The 21,489-nt window shown below is 44.2% G+C and overlaps 2 protein-coding genes and 1 pseudogene across 2 annotated transcripts; all 3 read left to right on the top strand.

The window, feature by feature from the left end:
* Positions 1–3,285: 3,285 nt before the first annotated feature.
* Positions 3,286–3,815, top strand: LOC129637574 (elongin-B-like; annotated as a pseudogene).
* Positions 3,816–8,939: 5,124 nt separating this feature from the next.
* On the top strand, positions 8,940–10,216 carry NUPR2 (nuclear protein 2, transcriptional regulator). The gene is made up of 2 exons (XM_055561776.1): positions 8,940–9,657; positions 9,997–10,216. Exon 1 carries the CDS (start codon positions 9,355–9,357, stop codon positions 9,649–9,651), a length of 297 nt encoding a protein of 98 aa, XP_055417751.1. The 5' UTR covers positions 8,940–9,354; the 3' UTR covers positions 9,652–9,657; positions 9,997–10,216.
* A 5,073-nt stretch (positions 10,217–15,289) lies between these two features.
* CHCHD2 (coiled-coil-helix-coiled-coil-helix domain containing 2) lies at positions 15,290–21,015 on the top strand. Its single transcript, XM_055562039.1, has 4 exons — positions 15,290–15,449; positions 18,196–18,445; positions 19,353–19,503; positions 20,706–21,015. Exons 1-4 carry the CDS (start codon positions 15,400–15,402, stop codon positions 20,714–20,716), a joined length of 462 nt encoding a protein of 153 aa, XP_055418014.1. The 5' UTR covers positions 15,290–15,399; the 3' UTR covers positions 20,717–21,015.
* The last annotated feature ends 474 nt before the right edge of the window (positions 21,016–21,489 follow it).

Raw genomic sequence — 21,489 nt, 5'->3', positions numbered from 1 at the left:
GGGCAGAGAAGCCTGGCAGGCTACAGTCCATGGGGCTACAAAGGGCAGACACAACTGAGTAACTGAACACATACAAACATCTATGAAAGAAATGAAAATTTTTTATCCAAGTCATATTGAGGATTATAACCCGGGAATGGCCTCTCAGAAAACTCTGAGAACTGTTCTGCCCATTAAAAATCAAAGCCCAATTAAATAAGTTTTTGGGGACAGAGGGCTATACATTAAATGATGTACTATTAACAGTTTACACAATCCTGGTCTGATCCTGATGGGTCATCATAACGCCTTACAAAATCAGGAAGGAATGTCCTACTTTAAGGAGCTGTTGTGTTGGTGTTGGGAGAACGCTGCTCTTTATGGCTGAGCAGGTATGTCTGCCTAAGAGGCGGTTTGGTCCATACATAATGCAGATACAAGGCACAGTAGAGGGCAGAGAGAAGGCAGGGGAACATGTTTATGTTTAAATTTCTCCTCTTTTGCCATAAAGTATGAATTTCACGTCACAGTAGTGAGGAGACATATTAACAGTTACTAACCTGGGATAAGTATGAGAGAAGTACAGGGTTTGCTTGAACTATACACAAGAGGCACCTAGCCGGATCAGAGAAAGATGGGCTTGGGAAGGCTTATCAGAGGAGCAGATACCTTAGCTGAGGTTAAGGATGAGCTAAGGAAGCAAAGATAAGAGTGAAAGGGCGAGGGTGATGTTAGGGAGAGGGTTTCCTGGAAGAGGAAACAGTACTTATAAAGGTCCCCAAAGAAACTGACATTCCATGTGGCTGGAGAGAAAGGATGTAGGAAAGGGTGTCACAAGATAAAACTGGAAAGGTGAGGAGAGGCGGGATCTTTCCAAACCTTGTGGACAAATGAGTCAGATGCTAACCTAAGGGCAATGGGCAGCCAACAGCAGTTGTTTTTTTCTAAGTTATTTATTTATCTGGCTCCTCCGTGTCTTAGTTGCTGCATGTGGGATCTTCATTCTAATTGTGTCACGAATCTTCAGTTACAGCACGTGGAATTTTTTTTTTTTAAGTTGTGGCATGTGGAATCTTTAGATGTAGTATGTGAACTCTTAAGTTGGAGTATGTGGGATCTAGTCCCTGATCAGGGATCAAATCTGGGCCCCTTGCATTGGGAACTCAGAGTCGTAGCCACTGGACCACCAGGGAAGTCCCAACAGTTTTTAATCAAGGAGTCAAATTTGTCTTTTAGAAGAATTCCTCTGAAAAAAAAAAAAAAAAAGAATTCCTATGGCCTCATTGTGAAGAACAGGCTGAAGCGAGCAAGGGGTGGATGCAAAGAGGATATTTAGAACAAGGGCCCTCACAGTAAACCAGCCAGAGATGATGATGACCTGGCATGCAAAGTGGCAGTGGGCTGGAGTGGATCAGACTTGTGAGAGAACTGACGCCACTCAGAGATCTAGTGACATGGGAAGAAAGACAAGAGGAGATGTTAATGATAATGAACTCAAGAGTGCCCTGATGCCCTCATCTTCATGGACATGCAGGCACCTTCTTACCCACTCTTCTCACACTCTGTCCCACTATGGTTTAGCACACCACACTGTATAATGGTGAGAGGCTTGGGAGTCTTTCATCCTTGTTATGTTGGTCAGGGACCCTGTATCACTCAGGGTCAAATTAGGAGATGGAAGCCACACAGCAGCTAAATTTTAATATATAGATTTTTATCAACTGTAACGGGATTTCAGTAAAGAGAGATTGGCTACTAGCCAAAAAATAAAGCGAGCTCTAAAGAATATAGGATCTGCATATATAAGGTATATCCGTCACCTCCCTAGGCTGAGGCAGAGCACCAGGGCTGAGACCTGGGCTTGCTGGAGACTTACACAGCCATGGGTAACTGGATGGCACAGAAGTCACCCAGCGCTGCACCAATGGTGAGACCGAGTGTGACCCTGTGCGTCTCCCGGGCACAGGGGCCCTTTCATCCCATTTCTGTTGTCAGTGAATTCCAGGTTCTTTCTTCATCTCAAAAGAATTCAGAGATGAAGCACAGAGGTTAAGTAAGTAGGTGAGTGAGTGAGTGGAAGTCACTCAGTTGTGTCTGACTCTTTGCAACCCTATGGACTGTAGAGTCCATGGAATTCTCCAGGCCAGAATACTGAAGTGGGTAGCCTTTCCCTTTTCCAGGGGATCTTCCCAACCCAGGGATCGAGCCCAGGTCTCCCAGATTGCAGCCGGATTCTTAACTAGCTAAGCCACAGCTCTTTAATATTTATTTATGCATTTGGCTTCCCTGGTTTTCGTTGCAGTGTGCAGGTTCTTTAGTTGTGGCATGTGGGATCTAGTTCCCTGACCAGGGATCGAACCCTGGCCCCCTGCATTGGGTGCTTGGAGTCTTAGCCACTGGACCACTAAGGAAGTCCCCAAGTCCACTCTTTAAACAAGTAAATCATTGTTCTTTGTTATTCTGAGTAGATTAAAGTTAGCTCTTCCATCTTCCCACAGACAACTTGGGCAACATTTCTAGACTTGTCTAGAAAGTAAAGCAAAAGTTTATTTAAGCAAGGATACAGTCTCAAAGGGAGAGGGGGCAGGTGAGGAGCTGCCAACCAGGGTTTCTTTGGCAAGTTGGTTTTGAGAAGGGTAAGAATGAAAGGACTGAAGATTCCCTGGGGAATGAGGAGTTTGGACGTTGATCTTCCTGATTTTTTCATCCCAGCTCCATTTTACTGAGGGAAGGAGGGATTTTGTCCCTATTTAGCTTAGAGTAGAAATGTCATGGTATACATGCCTGATGACTATTCTTATCTGTCAGGTTAATCTTATCATAATGACAACACAATGAGCAAAAGGTTACATTTAGACGCAGGGGATTCCTGCCTTTCCTCACCTTTCTTGGTCACCTGTTCAGTCCCTTATCACCCAATTTCCTGTAAGTCTGAAGGTGCTTGCTTTCCTTATCTGCCCATGGACTCCTGCTGTTTACAAGATGCATGACTTTTCTGTTACTTGGCTCCTGGCCCCATTTCTCTGCTCCTACCTAAGCTGCATGCTGCAATATTTCTTGTGAGACTCCAGCCTGCATGACCTTTCCTGAGTTCCAAAGGGCAGAATCAAGGGAATTGCTAATCAAGGGAGGAGCCATCAAGAAACCGCTTGATTAAAGAGATCAGAGCAGCTCATCAAGATGAGATCACCTGAGAAAAGGTGACCACACCCTAATCTTGTCAGAGACCCACCTTGGAGTCCCTGTTATAAAACCCTTCATTCAATCCTCCTGGGTTGGCAGTCTAGGGGGAAAGGCAACTACACCACCGCCACCGCGGCAATGGATGTGTTCCTCATGATCCGGTGCAGCAAGACCACCATCTTCACTGAGGCCAAGGAGTCGAGTACTTGAGTCGAGTGTTTGAGTTGAAGCGCATCATCCAGGGTATCCTCAAGTGTCCGCCGGATGAGCAGCAGCTGTACAAGGACGACCAGCTTCTGGATGACACCAAGACATTGGGCGAGTGTGGTTTCACCAGCCAAACGGCACTGCCTCAGGCCCCAGTGACTGTGGGGCTAGCCTTCAGGGAAGACGAGGCATTTGAAGACGTGTGCATCGAGCCCTTCTCCAGCCCACCCGAGCTGCCAGATGTAATGAAGCCACGGGACTCAGGAAGCAGAGCCAATGGACAAGCTGTGCAGTAAGACCCCCACCTCAACTGTCCCACTTTCCCACTAAAAGAGATTTGGGTGTCTTAAAAAAAAATTATCCTGGGTTGGGACACATAGTTTTTCAAGGCAGAAGCCCTTTGCCTGGCAAAGTAATAAAGTTCTCCTTATCTATTTCACCCAAAACTGAGATTCTCTTTGGCACTGGTGTACAGGGAAGCTGAACTTTCAGTAACAATGGTAGTTGCTGGAAATTTGCCCTCCGGAATATGTCAAGAACCTACCATCTAGGGCTTCCCTGGTGGTCTAGTGGTTACGAATGCAGGGGACAAGGGTTGCATCTCTGGTCCAGGAAGATGCCACGTGCCTTGTGGCAACTAAGCCCATGTGCCACAACTACTTAAGTCTGCATGCCTAGAGTTCACGTTCTACAAGAGAAGCCACTGAAATGAGAAGCCCATGCAATGCAATGAAGAGCAGCCCCTGATTGCAGCAACTAGGGAAAGCCTGAGTGCTGCAATGAAGACCCAGAACAGCCAAATATAAATTAAAGAAACAAAAAACAAACTTACCATCTAGAGTGTCAAGAAAAGTCATTCATGGAGAGGAATCTCAATGGAGGCATCCTGAGACAAAGCCATCCAAGGTGGGGAGAATTGGGGGAAAGTACGGCTGCTGGGTGGTGTTGGCCCCTGTCATGGCAGGACTGGGGCTCCGGAGGAGCTACATGAGTTGGAACCGTGGTGCTGGGAGAAGCCATCTGCACTGCAAGAGCTGAACCCCTGCCACACTGCAGGAGCCCGTTACAGGAGTACACTAGAATTGTTACCACCAAAACGGGTGTTTCCTTGGTTCTTATCCCCCAAAGGAAAGAATTCAATCAAGAGACAGAGAGCAGTTGTAAATAGCAAGAGTTGTATTAAGCAAAGCAGAAGTACACTCCAGAGAGAGAGAGAAAATGAAGGAGAGCAGGCTGCCTGGAAACAAGAAGCCGCCTGCAACAGGGTCAGGTTGGTTTTTCAGAGTGGTGGCAAGCTCCTCTCTCTGTCCTGTGTTATTTGACTAAGTTGATTGGAAGCTTTAGGTTGTATAACTAACTAGTTGCACAGGCACTTACCCACAAGCACCCAAGTGGAACCCACGGTGGGGCGGAGTGGGTGGGGCAAACTTGAAATGCTAATTTACTACAAATACAATATAAAGAACCCCGGGTTACTTCGAGTCATCTTTTAGGTCTTGGTGCACCTGTGCTGGCAGGTTTTATCTTGTTTGGTCCTGATAAGGCTGGAAACTTATCGGTCCTTGATCACAAAAAGGGAAGATCTTGAGGTGTGTTTTGATCACCAGTGTGGGGTGGGGGTAGGGAAGGCAGAGAGAAAGATGACCCTGTCCAGGATGGGGCAGGGACCAGCTCATGTCTGACTGACTACCTAACAAAAGGAGGAGGGAAACCCCTTCCTCCTGCAGTTACTCTCCAGAGCGTTCAGTCGACAAAAACTAACATTGTGCCAGCTGGTTTAGAAAAAAATACTCAAGTGGTCCACCTCAATTTTTGCACAGCAAGCAATAAAGGGTGAATTTGGAGTCAAGAGGCAATTAACTGGAACCTGGCACAGACTCCATCTAGAAATCAACATGGCAAGGAAGGTTCTGAAAGAAGAAAAGTATATTCAAGTCTGTTGCCCATTTTTAACCACTGTTGTTTTTTGGTTCTTGTTGTTTTTCATATATTCTAGATATTAACCCCTTATCAGATATATGATATGCAAATATTTTCTTCCATTCTGTAAGTTGCTTTTTCACAACTCCTGATAGTATTCTTTTTAAAAAAGTATGTATTTATTTTTATTTGTTTGCACCAGGCCTTAGCTGCAGCATGCAGGATCAAGTTCCCTGACCAGGGATTGTACCCTGGCCCCTTGCGTTGGGAGTGTAGAGTCTTAACCACTGGACCACCAGAGAAGTACTGCCCATGCATTACATTTAACAGGAATTTGTATGTCTTCATATGACTACAAGTTACTGTCTAGCATCCTTTCATGTCAACCTGAAGGAATCCTTGTGGCATTTCTGGTAGGACAGGTCTAGTGGTAATGTGTGGGAGAGCAGTATGGGTGGGGTTTGGAAAAAGGTCATCAAAAGATACAAAGTTCCAGCTATAAGACAAACAAGTTCCAGGCATGTAACATACAATATGATTAATATAATTAACACTGTTGTGTATTATATACAAAAGAGAACAAATCCTAAGAGTTCCCACCACAAGGACAAAAAATGCTTTTCTATGTCTTTAATTTTGTGTCTCTGTGAGATAATACAGATGTTTACTAAACTTACTTGGGGTCATCATTTCATGATAGTGTGAAATGTTAGTCACTCAGTGGTGTCGACTCTTTGCAACCCCATGGACTGTAGCCCAGCAGGTTCCTCTGTCCATGGGATTCTCCAGGCAAGAATACTGGACCGGATTGCCATTTTGTAAGTCAAATGATTATGCTGTAAACCTTATACAGTGCTCTACACCAACTATATATCAATAAAACTGGAAGAAAAAATATTATATTAAATATTATAAAAAATATATTATATTACCTAAATAATATATTAAGGTATATTCATGAGGGAAGGAATTCTAGCTACTAAATGTAGAAGAAATTATTGAATTAAAAAATTACCATCTCACAGCACCTAATGAAATAATAACAAATGAACACAACAGCAAACAAAAAAATGAACCATGGTTGAAACTATTAGATTGAAACTGTTAATGTTAAACTATACAATTGCAGGGATAGGCTGTCACCACCTGAGCCCACTGATCACTAAAAGTGGGGCAATGAGCTATTGTGGGTCTCCTGGTGTGATGTCAAAACACATCACCTCCTAGGAAAGTGAATCTGTGCATAAACCCACCTCTAGAATCAACTTCAATTGACAAGATATGGGAGAGAGAGGAACAAGTTACATGACATGACAAGGAAGCAGATAAATCCACAAAGTGGGGCATTTACAGGACAGCTGACCCAGTTTTTGCAACAAGTCATGTCAGGGCAAAAGGAAAAGGGCAGGGGCCCGCCCTATATAAGAAGTGACTTAAACACCATAACAAGCAAATTTTATCTGTAGATTTTTTTAATGTATTCCAAGTTGTATGTTCCTATTGTAATTTAGAGATTGAAATTATTTAAGAAATAGGCTGAGTTTTTTAGAGCTGTATATTGAGATGCATGCTTCCTAGGTGGCTCAATGGTAAAGAATCCGCCTGCCAAGCAGGAGACATGGGTTGGATCCCTGGGTGGAGAAGATTCCCTAGAGAAGGAAATGGTAGCCCGCTTCAGTATTCTTGCCTGGGAAATCCCATGGAAAGAGGAGCCTGGCAGGCTACAGTCCATGTGGTTGCAAGAGTCTGACACCACTTAGTGACTAAACCACAACCATTGAGATACACAGGAGTAAAACTTAAGATTTGTAGCAGAGCAAAACAGAAAGGGATAAAGCAAACCAGACAGGATCTTGATAATTGTGCAAAAGCCCCCCTGTGAGGGGCTATGAGAGTTCTTTGTTCTATTTTCACTTTTGAGAATGTCTGAATATTTTCATTAAAAATTCTAAAGAGATTTTTTTTTAAAAGAGATAATGTGTGGGAGAGTGGTATAGGAATAAACAGGTTCTCTCCCAGTAGCAGGTGTAAGACACGAGGGTGGAAGAGAAAATCCCCTGGGTGTGTTATTAAAAAACACTCTCCTGGGACTTGCTCATTTAAGGAACTGCCAAAATTGCCCTCAGAGCTCGGTATGTAGGCCACGCCCCACCAGGGACACGACTTTAGAGAGCAGGGGAAAAAAACTCAAATTGGCAACTTAGTCACTGACAGAAACTCAGCAAGATCAAATATCTGAGGCCTTTTTTTTTTTTTTTTTAAGCAGAGAATTATTTTCCATCTATTAAAAAGAAAAGTCCCCGGGGGAGATGGCTGCAATATTTGTGGGAAGAGAATTATCTGCACTAGTTAAACCAAACGCAAACAAAGGCATTCTTGGCAATAATACCCTGAGAGCAGCGTTTAGGGAGACAGTAATTAGGCAATTAGACCTGGGAGTCGCCGCAGAGCCTCGGGTGCCGCTGGATGTTAATGACTCCTGCTCCGCAGTGCATCAGCCCCCAGCGAGGATGTAAGCCTGGCCTTTTCTCAACGCAGAACACCCGGCCTGATTCCTCTCGCCTCTGCTGCTCTCCGCGAGCACCCTTTCCCCCATGCCCGCGGGGCTGGACGCAGCCGGGGCTGGCGGGTGGGACGAGGGGCGCGCGCGGCTGCTCCCCGACTCTCGGCCCTCACCCCCTAACTGCCAGAGCATCAAGCTATCACACCAGCGTCCCCTGACCACAGTACTTGGGCACCCTCGGATAATCCGAAATTGCCGCGCGGTTCCTGGCCTTCCACAAGGCAAGGTAACTTTCCCTTCGTAATTGCTCGCTTAATACTTATTGCCTACTCCTTGTCAAACACATGGACTATGGAAAGAAAAAAGAACTAATGTATGCCCCTAGCAGCAGGAATACTTTTAGCATTCTGATGCATTTCCTTTTCATCTAGATGTGTTTTAAAAATACATTACTGGGGGACTTCGCTGCTGGTTCAGTCGCTAAGACTTGGCGCTCTCAATTCAAGGGAACGGTTCATCCCCAGTCAGGGGATTAGATCCCACATGCCAACTACAGATTCCACATGCCGGCAACGAAGGTAAAAGAAGAGCCGTGTGCTGCAACTAAGACCCGGTGCAGACAAACGAATGAATCAATACAAAAAAAAAAATAATAATAATAATACATTTCTGGGATACCAGAGATATTATTTCAGAACCCTGTCTTTCATTTTGCATTATTACTGCGCAAAGCTTCCCTTGTACCTCAGTTGGTAAAGAATCTGCCTGCAATGCAGGAGACCCGACTTCGATTCCTGGGTTGGGAAGATCCCCTGAAGGAAATGGCAACCCACTCCAGTATTCTTGCCTGGAAAATCCCATGGACAGAGAAGCCTGGCAGGCTACAGTCCATGGTTTAGCGATCAAACCACCATCATTACTGAGCACTTAACTCATGTCATCAAATAACCTGACAAAATGCTCACTGTTGATCACCCCGACGAATGCACAGCCCCCTCACTATTTTTAATTGGCTAATTTCCCACTTTTGACCGACATAAACGGGTCTTCGATCAGATTTGCCAAATGCCCCTATGCCACTGCTACTGCTGCTAAGTCACTTCAGTCATGTCCGACTCTGTGCGACCCCATAGACGGCAGCCCACCAGGCTCCGCCATCCCTGGGATTCTCTAGGCAAGAACACTGGAGTGGGTTGCCATTTCTTTCTCCAATGCATGAAAGTGAAAAGTGAAAGTGAAGTCGCTCAGTCGTGTCCGACCCTCAGCGACCCCATGGACTGCATCCTTCCAGGCTCCTCCGTCCATGGAATTTTCCAGGCAAGAGTACTGGAGTGAGGTGCCATTGCCTTCTCCGCCCCTCTCCCACTGGGGTGCACAAAACTGGATGGAGAAAAAGGTCATGGTTCCCCGGACTGCGTGCAGCGCAGAGGCCTCACGCCAGGGAGCATCCCAGCTCTGTGACGTCATCCCTAGGCTCCACCCCTCTCCGGCGAAGCCAATCGAGGCGCGGGGCGTGGCCCTCCAGAAACGGGCGCGCCCGCCCGAGCGGGCGACCCGGCGCGATGGACCCGGCCGCTCCCACTGTCCAGCCTCGAGCGCAGCCACCGCCACCCGACGTGTGGCCGCCGGTGGGCTCCGAGGAGGAGCTCTATGACTGTCCGGATTACTACTACTTGCGCGACTTCCCAGCCTGCGGGGCCGGTCGCATCAAGGGTCGGACGCGGCGCGAGCGAGAACTGCGCACCAACTGGCTGGTGCCCGGCGGCCACGAGCGCAAGATCGCGCAGAAGCTCCTGAACAGCCAGCGCAAGCGTCGCCAGCGTCAGCTGCAGCCCCGGCCGCGCACCCGTCTCACCTGAGCGCCGGTGCGTGCGGGCAGCCAGTGGCCCGGGCCCCGGGCAGCCGTGCGATCGCCCGGGCGGCGCTCCGATCCGTCCCCTGCGACTCGACCCGGCACAGTCGCCCCCTTCTGAGGCTACCCTGTAGCCAAGTCATTAGCCGGGTGGGCCCCCTAAACTCCCAGCTTCTCTCCCGGCTGCGGTTGGAAGTGTAAAATTATATTTTGGAAATTTGTAGTTGGGTAGACGGGGCTAGGAAACGCAGAAAACATCTTCCTAAAAATACAAGGAAGGGATTTAATTGCAGTGTTTATGCACGGACTAAAGAGAATAATTGAATTTTGTTTTTTGTCTGATTTTCTACAGGATACCCATACCTGAAGGACCTGATATAAGTATTTTCTCTGACTCCAGCTGTAATTATGGTCCTAAGGGGAACAGTCCATGTTGGTCAGCAGAACTTTACAACATCGCTTAAGTTTACTGCTTCAGTATCTTTTCCTTACTGATTGTTAAGTAACATCCAAGTGGGTATGCCTGCTTAGGGTTTAGGGTTTTTCATTAAAAGAGAGCAGCAAGAATGGCATTTGAAGTCTTCTGGTGTTTTTTTGGTTAAGTTGTTGTGGTAATTTGTTTCAAGCCCACAAGTATTTGAGTTAAGTGTAAAGAAGTGACAGAGATGAATACGGGCAGAACAGAGATAGGAATTTGTATAAGACTTTAACTCAAATGTCATCTAGGACTGTGTACCCTTAATATTTGTTTGTCAGAATAGAAGTATTTTAAATTCAAATGGTGTGTGCTAGGTTCTCTACACCACTGGCCCACAACAATCGTTTGAAGTGAATGCTATCTCCATTTTACAGGGGATTCTGAGGCATAGAATTCAAGTAACTTTCCAGAAGCTGTACAAGTTAGAAGACATTAACAGATACTCAAAAACATTCACTCTTCCCACCACCACCATTTTCATCAACTGTAGACATCCTTTTGTGGCTCAGAACCACCCACAAATTCCATGTTTAAAGATTATGCAGAGTATGGCAGGGTCCCTTTCCTGTCTCTTCGGTCTGCCTTCTGTCAGGCCTCTGCACCCAGTGGTGAGGAAAGAAGGGTGGTGTTCTGGAATGAGCAACCTGAATTTTAATCCTAGCAATGGCTGTTCATTGACCTGGCATTCAGCAGACTTTGAGTGGTAACTACTTTCAACTTCTGCCAAGCTTCAGGTTTCACATTTGTAAAATGGGAATAATACTGGGTTGCCCTGCCAAACTGATAATTGATAAAGTATATAAAACATCTAACACACTTAAGGGCTTGGCACATAATCGGTGCTCAATAAATGGTAATTATTTTTAAGTTTACAGAACATGATCCCTCTTTTTCCACTCTTGTCAGGAAGCCTTAAGTTCTTTCACTGATTTCATTAATTCTTTAAAAATGTCTCCAACATTAGGCAGTGTGGTAGGAGTCCTCCTGGTTTTGGAGTAAAATGCCTGTATGGACTTGGGGAAGTTGTTTAAACTCTATATATCTGTAGCCTTACCTATAAGTTAGGAATGATACAGTACTTATTTCAAGAGTTCTTGTGAAGCATAAATGAAATAATGCATATAAAGCTCTCTGCCTGATATATAATAGTCAAGCAGTTACTAATAATGTTCCCATCACCACTGTCTTATTTAGCCTTCAGGATTTTTTTTCCTTACCCTTAGTCTCCCTCTACTACATCTCAGACATGGCTAGACTAATCTTCCTGAAGATCAGTTTAATCATATAAAAACCCTCAATGACTGCTGTAACCCTGTAGGTTAAAAAGCTTAGATGCCTTGTATTGTGCTGGAAATCATCCATTGGATTTTCTTAAATTTGTTTCTCACAACTTCCAAAAACACACTGGTTCTTGGCACAGGTCTTCTGTCCTCTAAACTCACCATATTCAATTATTTCTCTTCATTTAAATCTGTGCTATCCTACTCAGGGTGCACTTTATCAATTTTAATTTTTCTAAAACTAGTGTCAGCTATACTTAAAAGTTCCACTTTATTCCTGAAGCCATCATTTACACTGAATATCCATCCCCTTAAAATCCTTTAGAACTTCATATAGACAACATAACTTGTTTTATAGTATTTTGTATTTTTAGATCATCAGTTAAATTCACTCATTCATTTTTTGTCTGGTATGTGCAAGGCACTATAATCATATACATATGTCTTAGTTATCCAAACACAAAACTACATTTACAGCGTATGGACTTCCCAGGTGGAGCAGCGGTAAAGAATCCACCTGCCAATGCAGGAGACACGGGTTCGATTCCTGAGTCAGGAAGATCCCCTGGAGCAGGAAATGGTAACCCACTCCAGTATTCTTGCCTGGGAAACCCCATGGACAGAGGAGCCTGGCAGGCCACAGACCATGGGGTCGCAGAGAGTGGGACACAACTGAGCAACTGAGTACACAGTGTATGGACCTTAATGTCTTAAACATCTCAGTTCCTCACAATTTCTGCTGTAAAGTACAGCATACCCAGATAGACATCAGCTATGTTAAAGCAACCCATAAAGTGTTCTAACTAGATTTTGCCCATTTTAGATAGTAGAGCTTTTAAAATTCAAATACGGTCACTGTAGATAGAAATTATGTGTATTGGTTACATATTGCTGTGTAACAAATTACTATCTTAGCTTCTGTGGGTCAAGAATTTGGGAGTGGCTTGGTTGCATAGTTCTAGCTCAGGGTCTCTCAGGAGGTTGGAGAAGAATTTGGCTTCACCTTTTGAAGGGAGTGTCAAGGAATTTGAGGACATGCTTTAAACCACCAGGGTAGGTTTATTCATTGTGTATTCACTGTAGACAAATTGGAAAATACAGACAGGCCAAAAAAAAAAAAAAAAAGAAAGGAAGCAGAGAAAGCAGTATCCAATGGATAACATCACTACTTGGCTGTATATAATTCCAGTTTTTAAAATATATATGAACTTTCTCAAAATACATACTGTATATACTATTTTATAATCTGCTTTCACTTAATATTTTGTGAAGACAATTCTCATGTCAGATATTCTATAACATTTTAAATGGATGCCAAACATTTCATCATATTTAGGTACTAGAACTTATTTAACGAATTCTAAATACATTGCAAGACACTTAAGGTATTTCAGGTTTTCCCTATTTTATACATTTTGTTAAATCAACATCCTTATGGCTAATTTCTTGCACATTCACGACTTCTGAAAATTCCTAGATATGGAATTTATGGAACAAAGTCTGCACAGTTTTAAAGCTTCTGATATTTATCTTAGCCTTCAGGATTTTCTTCCCTTACCCTTTGTCTCCCTCTGCAATTTTTAACTGCAATCATCAATAGTCCATTCAGCCAAATGTCTGTAACAACATCTGCAAGAGTTCTTTGTTCAAATTTTGATTACTGTTTAACTGAATTTGTGCCACTGCCGCAAGGCAACCAATGTTGTCAGCTATTTTATACACACACAATATGGTCTTTTCTCTCCGTTTCACACAAATAATAGCACCTTGCACTCAATTCTGCCGTTTGCTTTTTTTCTCTTGACAGTTTATCTTGGAAATCATTTCATATCAATACACAGAAAAACTTTTTTTTTTGTAGCTTTATATATAGCTTTGTTTTTCCAGTAGTCACGTATGGATGTGAGAGTTGGGACTATAAGGAAAGCTGAGTGCCGAATTGATGCTTTTGAACTGTGGTTTGGAGAAGACTCTTGAGAGTCCCTTGGACTGCAAGGAGATCCAACCAGTCCATCCTAAAGGAGATCAGTCCTGAATGTTCATTGGAAGGACTGATGTGAAGCTGAAACTCTAATACTTTGGCCACCTGATTCAAAGAGCTGACTCATTTAAAAAGACCCTGATCCTGGGAAAGATAGAACGCAGGAGGAGAAGGGGACAACAGAAGATGAGATGGTAGGATAGCATCACCGACTCAATGGACGGTTTGAGTAAACTCCGGGAGCTGGTGATGGACAGGGAGGTAAGGCCTGCAGTCCATGGGGGCCACAGAGTCGGACACGACTGAGCAATTGAACTGAACTGATATTGTGTGAGTGTGCCATAATTTTTTTAACCTGTATTTTACTGACAGATTTAGACTATTTTAAATCTCTTACTATCACAAAATAACCTTGTACAAACATCTAATTTTCTCTCCTCAATTTAGGAATGAATGACTTAGCGAGGTAAAATTAAAGTTGTCTCTGTTCTGGTCTGCATGCCTGTCTGTCCAAAGCTCTCCTCAGTCTAAGCTCTTCTGGTCCCAGAATGTCCTTTATAAATAAGGTTCCTAAAGCAATTATCCTTCAATTAAAAATAAGTATATAAATAAGGTTCCTTTCTCCCATCTCTTTTTATGAATTAGCCAAAGGCAAATACAAGGGCTTACCATTTACAGTTTTCATTTCTTTAAGAAATTCTGTGAAAATAAAACTTTTTCACAAAATTTTTTGCATTATTTACCCCTCAGTTCCACAAACATTCTGCTGTTGCCGGAAAGGCTGCTTTAAACTCTGTCACCTCTGGTGAAAGGGGGAAGTTTCTGACTGACATCCAAGCAGAAATGGAGGTTCTACCTCTGCTTTCTCTCCTCCATAAAACCCATCCCATCTCCAAGGACTTTTCCACAAAGCCCCCCATGAAATGCCATTAGTTTACTTGTCCCCTACTGCAGAGGCCCTAAAATACATGGTTAAAAGAATTTTCTACCAAGTATCACTGAAGCACAGATCCTTGGGGCCTTTGCAATTGCTGTTCTCACTGTCAGGAAAGCTCTTACCCTTGGGGTGGCTTGCCTCCCCACTTCCTTAAGGACTCCGTTAAATACTGCCCCTTCAAAAAAAAAACCTCCTGCCCTCTCCGAACCCTAACTCTCTACACCTCGCTTATCCTGCTTTTGCTTCCTATCACCACCATCTAATTAATGTAGGTGTTTGTGTCTCGCCTCTATGAATTTAAACTCCATGAAGGCAGTCTTGTTTCCTGCTCTAAACCCAGATAGCACTTGGGAGATCATTCAGAACACCTTATTTCATTATCAGTGAACAAGTATCATTCCACTTACGGGCACAAGTTCTATAATACATATGAAGGGGTTCGGAAATGTGTGAAATACATAAAAGTAAGGCATTATTACTGTCTGAATTTAACTTTTGTTTACTGGATGAACAGACAAAACACAAGTAGAACCAACTCGGCTCTGTCGATCCCTAAAATTGTCCGTTTTCTTCATTTCAGTTCTTATTATGTGCCCACACTGTGCTTCAAAAAATACTCAAATGAGTAACTTAATGGTGAGAAAGGTTAAGTAACTGACCCAAGGTCCAGGAACTACCACGCCAGAGGTCTGACTCACTCTCTCAAGGTTGGACCTGACCTACCACATTAATAAGCAAACGTTTGAAGGTAGAAGCGACGGTCCTTGTGCCCTAGGAAACGGTTGTGAGTCGCGTTAGGCTCGGACAGAATTGCCACACCCACGGCCACCTCCGGTTTTCTAAACAGTCCTGGCGCCGAACGTCTGACGTCAACTGCATGCGACAAGGCGCAGCCGTGACGTCCTTCTCTTCCTGTGACCTTCAAACCCGCGAAGAAGTCGGAGAGCGGAAGCCCTGTGCGCTGATTGGCCGCGCGCTAAGACCAGCCCCGCCTCCCAACTTCCGCTTTCGCTCTTCGCAGAATCCGCCAGGGTCTCAGAGTCTCCCGCCTGTTGACGTCGCTTAGCAGTGCAGTCAGGATGCCTCGTGGAAGCCGAAGCCGCACTTCCCGCGTGGCCCCTCCTGCCAGGTGAGACTACCTCGGGGTTTGGGGTCCTGCCCGTGCTGTGTCACAGAGGGACGCTGTGCTTTGCCTTGGGACGGAGGGGCGTCTACGGGCGGGGGTGTCTGAAGCCTGGGGCGGCGTGGGCCTTTCTCCGGTCGCCGCAAACTGGTTATGAGGCTTTGGGTAGCTTTCCCGTTAGTGCAAACTTCCTAATTTCGAATGTCCATGAGTTATTTCTTAACATATTTTAGAGTCCATTTTGTGTTAAAACATGCCAGTTCTAGAAAGTGGATATTTGTAAGTGTAATCTGGCTGAAACGTCAAAAATAGCAACAATAACAACAACCAAAAAAAAAGTAGAAAACAGATGGTATAAACAGGAAAATGATCGTACCTCAGTTCAAGTAAATAACCTTTGAGCACCTTCCATAAGCAGTGAGCGTTCCAAGGGCTCAGCCCAGTATACAGTGGCTAAGGTCTCACGTGTGCATGACGTTTTCCGGTTCATAAGATACTTGTAAAATATACTGTCAGTTGCACCTCCTGATAGCCTCAGAAGGTAGGTGTTTTCCTGTTACAGGAACAAGGAAACTGGAGAAGCAGAATAAGGGACTTGTCCAAGGTCATGTAGAGGTAGGAAATAGATGAGCCCCTGGGCCAGGCAGCTGGTATTTGTCAAGCGGAGTAAAACTGAAGCTTTGTTCTCGCCCTGATACTAAGGACAAAGCTAGTGGCAGAAGCTGAGCTCTGCTGAAGTGAAGAGATAAGGTGTCCACTCCTGAGGTCAAGGAAAACTTCCCTCTCTGCACATGGGCAGGAAGGCTCTGTGGGGGTCAGAAAGGGAGGGTGCGCCACCCCATGATAAGTATGGAATATACCACAGGCCTCCACGATGGGATCCATCTTAGCAAAAAGTTGCATGTGCATCTTGGGGAGGGTTCTAGGAATAGTTACTGTGTGAAAAGGGACAAGATAATTGGCCAAATGTAAACAAAGACCCTGAAGCACTGTCCTGTATAAGTGATTTAAATCACCTCTCAACTGAGTGTGTCATTCAGGATGCTGGCACTCCTCTCTGGGTGTGTATTTCTGCCTAGTTTTTGACTTTTAAGTTAAACTTTATACCTGTTTTTATAGTTTTTGCTTCCTGGAAACATTTTTGCTTTCAAACAGGGGAAGAGCCAGGAACTCTGCATCTAGCCTCCAGTCCCTGGTGGTCTCAGTTCAATTCAGTCGCTCAGTCGTGTGCAACTCTTTGTGACCCAGTGGACTGCAGCACTCCAGGCCTCCCTGTCCATCATCAACTCCCGGAGTTTACTCAAACTCATGTCCATTGAGTCCGTGATGCCATCCAACCATCTCATCCTCTGTTGTCCCCTTCTCCTCCCACCTTCAATCTTTCCCAGCATCAGGGTCTTTTCAAATAAGTTGGTTCTCATTTGGCCATCAGGTGGCCAAAGTATTGGAGTTTCAGCTTCAGCATCAGTTCTTCCATTGAATATTCAGGACTGATTTCCTTTAGGATGGACTGGTTGGATCTCCTTGCAGTCCAAGGGACTCTCAAGAGTCTTCTCCTGGTGGTCTAGTGGTTAGGATTCCTGATTTTCATCCTGGATGAAAATTCATTCCTGATTACCCTGGACACGTTCAATCCCTGGAGAGGGAGCTAAGATCTCTCTTCAGGACCACTCACTGCTGTCCTTCTCTATGTATAGAGAAGCCAGGTCTCAGAGTTTTCTGGTGACAGCTTCAAAACGTTTAGCACAGTACCACATTGCTTCTCTAGACTAAGGTGAATTGTGTTCAAACTGTGTTAGGAGTGTAGACAAGGAGTTCAGTAATGGAAAGATGCTGCTATCCAAAGGAGGGGAAACCACTTTTTTTTGGTGAAATTAGACCAGATACTGGATACCACCTGATTGGAAGTCATAAACTTTTGACCTAATGGACAGAGAGTATAATCTATGTGAAAGATTTTTAGAGCAGTACTGGACATATTGGGTGGTGGTTTAGTCCCTAAGTTGTGTCCCATTCTTGCGACCCCGTGGACTGTTGCCTGACAGGCTGCTCTGTCCGTGGGATTCTCCAGGCACGAATACTGGAGTGGGTTGCCACTGGACATTTTAGTGAAATTTTAAAGATATCCAGATGTCCTACAGGTGGGAAATCACTGATACTGGTGTAGATATAACAGTCGAGGCAAGTCAGTTCCATTTGCTGGGTTTCAGTTTTCTAATCTGAAATGAAGGAATTGGACTAGTTTATTTCTCTAGACGACTGTCCGTCTTTACTCAGTTGTTACCTCCCTCGACGGTCCTAAAATTGCAACATCCCAGAACATGCTCCCCTCCCTCTCATAGTATTTTTCCCTTAACACTCACTCGATCCCTCAATAGAATGTCAGCTCCATAAACGCAGAGGGTTTTGTCTCATGAACAGTTATATCGAATTTTATGAAGTTTTGGGAGAACTGTGTTCTTAAAGATACTATAGACTTTGTGAATACATGGAGATGGTTGCAAAAAAGCAGGGAAGAGAAGTTTATATCCAGTGATTACAACCTTAACAAAAGGTTCAAGAGAGGAAATGATGTAAATAGCTTAGGGAATTATGTGCTGTGAAGTTTTCTTGTATGTATATCATATTTGTGTTTGATAATTTAAAACCCTGAGGTTTATTTTAATGTACAAGGGTTGTTTGTGTAAGTTGATAGTTTCCAAACCTGGCTGGGAATGGGAACTTAAACTACTTTTTGTCCTTTCTTTCACAGCCGCGCGCCTCAGATGAGAGTAGCGCCCAGGCCAGCGCCCGCAGCTCAGCCACCAGCAATGGCGCCACCGTCTGCCGTTGGCTCCCCTGCTGCTGCTCCCCGGCAGCCAGGTCTGATGGCGCAGATGGCAACCACTGCTGCTGGTGTGGCTGTGGGTTCTGCCGTCGGCCACACTCTGGGTCACGCCATCACTGGGGGCTTCAGTGGAGGAAGCAGTTCTGAACCCTCAAGGCCTGACATCACTTACCAGGTAAGACTTGGGGCAGCGTTCCCTTTGGTGGTGTATTTTATGAGAGAATCTAGTTGTTCGTAGGTTCTTATGTGTTGGCACTATCTCCACATGGGGAAAATGGTTTATCAAGAGCCACATTTGGCAGTTGCGTTAGTACGTTCCTTAGGCCAGCATCAGGGAATCCTGTACACATGGTATTTCTTCCCAAGGTGTAGAATTGTAGCAGTTCATCTTGACGCACTGTCAAGCAGCCCCTTTCCCCTTATTTTAAATGTTTTGAGGAGTTCCCTGGTGGTCCAGTGGTTAAGACTTAGCTTAACACAGCCATGGCCCTGGTTGAGTCCCTGGTTAGATAACTAAGATCCCACAAGCCAGATGGCCTGGCATAAATTAATGAATGAATATAAATATATATTTTTTCCTGGTCACTCTTAACTCATCCAGGCTCAAACTTAGTTAAGTGTTTAGAAATCTGTTTTGTGACTCTAATGCTGTCTGATATCTTTCCTAATATTTGCCACTGCCCTTCTTTCTGACATGTGAATTTTCTCCTCTAGGGAGAGTGGGCGTATACTTTGTTGTATTTCTGGTGTACTTAAAGCTCTCATTCCTCTATTTTTCTGTAGTAATCCCATTTTTTCCTTCATGAAACATGACTGAATCATTGATCTTTAGATGCCCAAATAACCACTTTGAATTACATCTTGATTCATGAGTCTTTCTGATTACGACTGGAATTTTAGTTACAGCTCATTTCTTTCTGCCTTTAAATTTCTTTGTGTTTCATGTTATGAAATAGGAACTTTAATTTGCCTCTGGTTCTAGTTCTGTTCCCCCAGTTAACCTCAAAGAGTGACTGTTTCTGTTTGCTGGGGTGTAAGTCTGATTTCCTTTTTTAATAGTCCTAAATGTTGCGTGTTTGCAGGAGCCTCAGGGAACCCAGCCGGCACAACTGCAGCAGAATGGCCCCTGCTTCTATGAGGTGAAACAATTTTTGGAGTGTGCCCAGAGCCAGGGTGACCTTAAACTTTGCGAGGGTTTCAGCGAGGTGCTGAAACAGTGCAGATTGGCCAACGGTAGGTGACCTCTCAATCCATGACTGAACTTGCATCTGTTTAATTCACTGAATGGTACTCCTGGACCCTGTAAAACTTAGGGAGTCTGTGTTTGATAAATTCAACTGACAAATTGGAGGAGATTTTGTTTACTCTAAAAATAATCTTAACAAGGAGCTGGTCCAGAGATCTCTAGTCATTATCTTACCTTTTGCCAGTTATGTTCTTAGTCTAATTCTTCCTTAAGCAGATAGAGATTAGTGTGCCAGGATCTTACTGTGGCTATTGCATAGCCTTAGTGCTAATTTCACCAGAGTCCAGAAATGTGCACAAGATTTGATGGAGCATTGTCAGTCTACACACCCCATTTGGGAGAGACAAGTTTATTAGATCCCTCTGTGGGACTTTGAGCTTTACGCTCTTTGGAATGTTGGCAGTCAACTTATTCTCTAACCTCCCCCCCCCCTTTTTTTTTTTGTAATTTCCTCCTGTCAACCTAGGAATTCACCATCTATTAAAAATGCTTGTTTTCATTTTCCTTCCTTCATTTATGGCAGGAAATATGGCAGAAGTTAATTTTTTCAGGTGGTTGAACTGTGTAATTGAGAGATTTCATGGCCAAGTTTTATCAGAAGTCTATGATGAAGCTCCGTCTAATACCAAAGTGACTATACTTCTGCTTCAGAACTCTGTGCAAAGAAGGACATACACCCTCTCTTTTTTCACTTGTGACAAGTGTAGAGTTGAAGTTTGGTTGTCACAAGATGCCTAGGGCTTCCCTGATAGCTCAGCTGATAAAGAATCCTCCTGCAATGTAGGAGACCCTGGTTCTGTTTCTGGGTCGGGAAGATCCCCTGGAGAAGGAATGGGCTACCCACTCCAGTATTCTTGGACTTCCCTGGTGGCTCAGCTGGTAAAGAATCCGTCTGCAATTCGGGAGACTTGGGTTTGATCCCTGGGTTGGGAAGATCCCCTGGAGAAGGGAATGACGACCCACTCCAGTATTCTAGCCTGGAGAATTCTGTGGACTGTATAGTCCATGGGGTCACAAAGAGTCGGACACGACTGAGCAGCTTTAACTTCACTTCAAGATGCCTTAAACAGTTTCTTATGAAAGGAACTAATAACCTTGGATTTCATCCCTCCTTTCATCATTTGGAGGACTTCTGCTTTGTTGAGAATATGTAGCTAGTCCTCTTCTAACAAACCTTTTCTGTTTGCAGGATTAGCTTAATCAAGAAGTTCCAGTTGAAGACATGAAAAATCACCTCTCGTGACCATGTTGATTTAGCATTTAAAGTATAATTAGTAGTGAAGATGTGAAGTGTGAGACCACCTGTTAAAACTCTCCTTAATCATTAATAGCTTTTGTGCTTCACGATTGCGATGGAAGAGGGCATTGTCACTATGTAGAAGTTCACTGCAATGGTATTGAGTTTGGGATTGGGCAGAAGAGGCGGTTGTGGCCTCTTAAGCGTGCTTTTCTGATGTTATTGTTTGTGAATTGATTAGAATAAAATGCTTTTCTTTCTAGTCACTTTTCTTTTTTTCTTAAGTAGAAGGTTATAAATCACACATGCTGAACACAATGGATTTTGCAGGAAAACACAGCTGTCTACATGTCTCTGGGTTTTATAGTTTATAGTTTATAATATATATAATATATAGTTTATATATATATAAACTATAGTTTATAGTCTCTGGGTATTAACGCAGCGGCCGCCTAGTTGCTCCCCAGCAAATGTGCTGTTCCTTAAACAGGTTCCAGGTACAGTACTGTCCTAAATCAGGAGAGTGATAAAGGAGATGTGGGAGCAGAGCCATTATACATGCCGTCTCCACGTGGCCAGGTCGGCAGTGTCTATCGCTGTCTCCCTAGAACATCCAGTTAATTGGTTGGAGATGAAAAATCATTGCCTTAGTGCAGGCAGTTCCCCTGCAAGTGCTTTTACTCTGCTTAAGGCATATGGGGCCTTCCCTGGTTATCAGTGGTTAAGAATCTGCCTT

The sequence above is a fragment of the Bubalus kerabau genome, chromosome 23, assembly GCF_029407905.1.
Source record: "Bubalus kerabau isolate K-KA32 ecotype Philippines breed swamp buffalo chromosome 23, PCC_UOA_SB_1v2, whole genome shotgun sequence".
Taxonomy (NCBI): domain Eukaryota; kingdom Metazoa; phylum Chordata; class Mammalia; order Artiodactyla; family Bovidae; genus Bubalus; species Bubalus kerabau.
This window is presented reverse-complemented; position numbering and strand designations above follow the sequence as displayed.

Bases quoted from the DNA above. Each gene is read 5' to 3' on its own strand.
- CHCHD2 (XM_055562039.1), top strand. From the start codon at position 15,400: ATGCCTCGTGGAAGCCGAAGCCGCACTTCCCGCGTGGCCCCTCCTGCC. The intron at 15,450-18,195 runs GTGAGACTACCT...TTTCTTTCACAG, and splicing joins CGCGTGGCCCCTCCTGCCAG to CCGCGCGCCTCAGATGAGAG. The intron at 18,446-19,352 runs GTAAGACTTGGG...GCGTGTTTGCAG, and splicing joins GGCCTGACATCACTTACCAG to GAGCCTCAGGGAACCCAGCC.
- NUPR2 (XM_055561776.1), top strand. From the start codon at position 9,355: ATGGACCCGGCCGCTCCCACTGTCCAGCCTCGAGCGCAGCCACCGCCA.